This window comes from Merops nubicus, unplaced genomic scaffold (assembly GCF_000691845.1).
Source record: "Merops nubicus isolate BGI_N331 unplaced genomic scaffold, ASM69184v1 scaffold5078, whole genome shotgun sequence".
NCBI lineage: Eukaryota > Metazoa > Chordata > Aves > Coraciiformes > Meropidae > Merops > Merops nubicus.
In genome coordinates, this window is record NW_008627833.1 from 120,705 (window position 1) to 124,821 (window position 4,117).

General features: G+C 48.2%; 1 protein-coding gene across 1 annotated transcript in view; it reads right to left on the bottom strand.

Annotated features, from left to right (window-relative positions):
- SLCO2B1 (solute carrier organic anion transporter family, member 2B1) overlaps positions 1-4,117 on the bottom strand; it is a 49,982-nt gene that overhangs the window by 32,858 nt on the left and 13,007 nt on the right. Inside the window, exon 6 of the mRNA XM_008946477.1 lies at positions 1,556-1,686. Coding sequence (XP_008944725.1) covers positions 1,556-1,686 — 131 coding nt within the window. The remainder of the gene's footprint in view (positions 1-1,555; positions 1,687-4,117) is intronic.

The following is a 4,117-nucleotide window of genomic DNA, read 5'->3' on the forward strand; positions in this document are numbered from 1 at the left end:
TCCCTACCTAAACAATTCTGTGTTTCTAAGAATCCCTCATTCCTGCAGCAATTCAGGCAGCAGCAGGAGAAACAAAGAATTATCCTGCACCAGACAGTGTGTGGACTTGTTTAGACAAGGAAGTTTTGACTCTGCTCCAGGTAAACCACATGTCAAAGACAATTACACAGGTTAGAGACAAGCTGTTGAGAGGAGAGCAATTTCACCGACTAAGTGCGTCCCAGTAACTTCAACAGCATCTAGACCAGAGCATGGTGCCTCCTCAAAGAGAACAATTTGGGTTGTGTTATTCCTCATAACATGCTGGTTGCCAGAAAACCGTGACCCGCAGACAGCAAAGCACCTGGGGAGCTCACAAGCTGTTTTGCATCTTGGCATGATCTCTGAAGCACTCAGGAGGGCTCCAGAGAAGTAAAAACCCTTGTAGTAAACAAAGAGTAAAGTATTGTCCCATCAGCAGGCTCCTGCAAGAAACAATCCACTCTCCAGCCTCAGTATTTCAAATACCTCCAGGTTACAAACCACTTCTAAGTGATGGATTATTCATATTTTTCTACCAACTGGGACCAGTTTCCTCATTGGACACACGGTTCCTCCTTAAGGATAGCAAGGGCCACCAGCACAGCATCCCACACCAGCTCCCAAAAGAGTTGCACCAGAAGGAGCAGGACTGTTGCTTCTCTAGGGAAGCCAAGGAGTCCGACCTCCAGGTAAGCCAGAAGGGTGGCTGTGAGAAGGACCTCAGTTCATGTAGAGCTTGCCTGGTACTGGGTGTTCTACAGAGAGGAATCAACACACAGGTGCTACTTCAGTGCCCCACCAAGGAAATGATCAAATCACAGAATGCCAGGTTGGAAGGGACCTCAAGGATCATCTGGTCCAACCTTTTTAGGCTAAAGCACATGCCTAGAGAAGCTGGCCCAGCACCCTGTCCACCTGAATCTTCAAAGTGTCCAGGGCTGAGGACTCCACCACTTCCCTGGGGAGATTATTCCAATGGTTGATTGTCCTTTTTGTGAAAAATTCTCTTCTTGTGTCCAAGTGGAATCTCCCCAGCATTAACTTATCCCCACCGTGTCTCATCAAGGCGACTCCTTGTCAAAAGGGGATTTCCAGCTTCTTTGCAGCCACACTTTAAATACCGAAACATGGTGAGAAGGTCTCCCTGAGCTTTCTGTTCTTCAGGCTGAATAAACTTAGTTCCCTCAGTCTTTCCCCATATGGCAGCTTCCCAGTCCTTGGATCATCTTGGTGGCCCTTCTGGCCACCTTCTCTGGACTCTCTCTCAGCCTTTTTGCATAATACATCCATTAAGCTGCTAGCTGGGTGCCACTAAGCGTCTGCTTAGCTTACAAGAGCCTCTGACACAGGAGCTGAGAGCAAATCACAGCTCACACCTGCCTTTGGGACGCAGCTATGAACCACACGACCACTTCTACAGTCATGTCTCCCACGGAGGCAGCAGCCAGTGCTGGTGGCAAGGGAGGGACATGCATGTAAACATGAGGTATCCATGTGCAATGCCCACGAATGCAACCTGCAGCACCTCTCCTACCTCTTTGGTCATCTCCCGTGGGAAGAAGAAATAAGGTACCGCAGACAGGGCCACGAGACTGGCTGCCACCAGGAAACCAAGCCACCAGGCACCGACCCACCGCGGGTCTTTGCTCGTGAGCTGGACTTGGTCTGCAACACAAATGGAGAAAGGAGTTTTAAATTAAAGGTGAACAGAGGGAAACCAGTGCACCAAAGGGATGGTGATGGGTGGTTCCTGTCATCCCAAACATCAGCCAGCTCCAGAGTGGTGGCTCCCAACCTGCGGACCATCAGTTCTGGGGTCTGAGCAGCACTTGCACCTGGCTTATCCCACGGTGCTAAATTACACTTCATTCTTTGTTAGCATCAGGGTATCTAAAAACCCATACAGCCCTTTGGATGGAGACAACTAGGACAAGGATGTCCTAGAGCAGGAAAGGCAAAGGCATCCCCATCACAGCTCTTTTTTTAGAGAAGGGATCCCCATGTTGTGAAACAAACTCAGAAATACTCACTCAAGGGGAACAAGTCATGATGTCTCCCAACACAAAAGGAAAAATCATAAAATCACTGAATGGTTTGGGTTGGAAGGAACGTTAAAGATCATCTTGTTCCAACTCCCCTGCCATTGTCAGGGGCACCTCCCACTAGACCAGGTTGCTCAAAGTCCCATCCATCCTGGCCTTGAACACTTCCAGGAACAGGGCATCCAATCTTTCTTAAGACTAAATTGGAGTTAACAGCCGTTAACTTTCAGCATCCCAAAGCACTGGTTTTGTTTATTGCAGTCTGGCTACCCACAAAAGGACCCCCCTGTCCATAGCAGGGCGTGGACCCTGAAGCTGTGCCCACCAGTCTGGTCCATCAGTCAGTCTGTAGTTCAACCAATGGAAGCTGAGCTTCCAAACTGCTTTAGTAAGGATTCTATCTCTTTCTCCAGAGTGTCTTCCTTCAGCTCGCCCAGCCTCCTCTGCTGCCATCCTCAGGGCACTCTGCCAAAGACAACATTTTCTGTGGGCAGGGTACTTGGCACAGATGAAATTCTGCAGAAGCCAGAATGCAAATTCACAACGAGACGAACCTGAACCGAGAAATATTTCTACAGAAAAAGGGGTCACCTGTGGTGAGACAATATCTACGAGCAATCCTGGGAAATGAGTCCTCCCACAAACATCTTCTTTAACTGAGGCTTAACTCAAGTGAGCTATTCTCACTGCTGAGCTGTGCAGTTAAAACTGAATTCAGTTTACTGGATTATGGTACAGCAGCTACTGCCACATCTCATCTCCCATCTCTGGATGTCACAAGTGATAGGTCAAAGAAATGTGATCGCCTCCTCCTTCCATGATGCATTTAGCAAATTTTAAATCCCTTCCTGGATAAATATCAAGGTGGTTTGTTTTTGGTTTTTTGTTTTTTTTTTTTTTCCCCAGGAAAACATGAGGTTAATTTAGATTTAGCATTAAGCAGCCACAGCTCACTAGCTTTTCCCAGTAGGGTGAAGACATCTTTAGGCTGAAGATATCTCTAAAACTGGGTGTTCTCCAGTTCTGGCTACTCAGGCACATTTATCATTCCTCGACAATCCGCAGAAGATGGCTTAGAAGAACTGAGCAGGCAGACAGCAGACCCAGCAGACCCTAACCCCATTCCTTCATCCTTCAGAGGCAGGTAAGCCAAGACTCCAGACACTTTGCCAAGGTTGACCCACCAAGGAGGATGGACAGCTGCAGCAATGAGCTTGGCCATTACCTGACAGAAGGAGGCAGTGTCCAGAGCATGCTCTTGGGCTGCAAATACAATAAATGTATAGAGTGGCGATGTCCAGGTGGAAAACCTCTTGTGAAGTCAGGGAGCAGGAAGGAGTCAGAGGCTCTGAGAAGGAGCCAAAGCATCTGTAGTGTCAATACCCACTGCTCAGCCAGCTTCAGACCTGATGCTGCCTGGTCATCGCCCAGAGGAGCTTGTCCATCATCTTCTTCCTCACGTGGGGATATGCTGAGCTGTGTAACCTGTCTCTGCTCTGTCAGCAACCACCAGGGAGACTCTTGTTTTCCAGGCCAGGATTCAAGAGCAGCCAAAAAGGAGAGGACTACAAATGCTTTAATAGCACAGCTCAGGAACAGATATTGGAAAAGGAGACTCCTCTCATGCTCCTTTGTTGACCTCTCTAGCATTTCTCTTTTGCTTATTTTCATAGAACCCTAGAATCACCATGGTTGGAAAGGACCTCCAGGATCATCAAGTCCAGCCTTCCTCCCAACATTTCCCTAACCACTAGACCATAGCCTCAAGTGCCACATCTACTAATTTTTTGAACCCCTCCAGGGATGATGACTCCAGCATCCCCCTGGGCAGCCCATTCCAGTGCCTAAACACTCTCTCAGTGAAGAAATTCTTCCCAATATCCAATTGAAACCTCCCCTGGAGCAACTTGAGGCCATTTCCTCTTGTCCTATGATCAGTAATTTGGGAGAAGAGACCAACACCAGCCTACCTTCATCTGCCTCCCATCCTACCCTTCCCTCTGCTTCTTCACATCTCAGGGTCCTGCTACTCATTCTCCATTCCTTCACTCTTT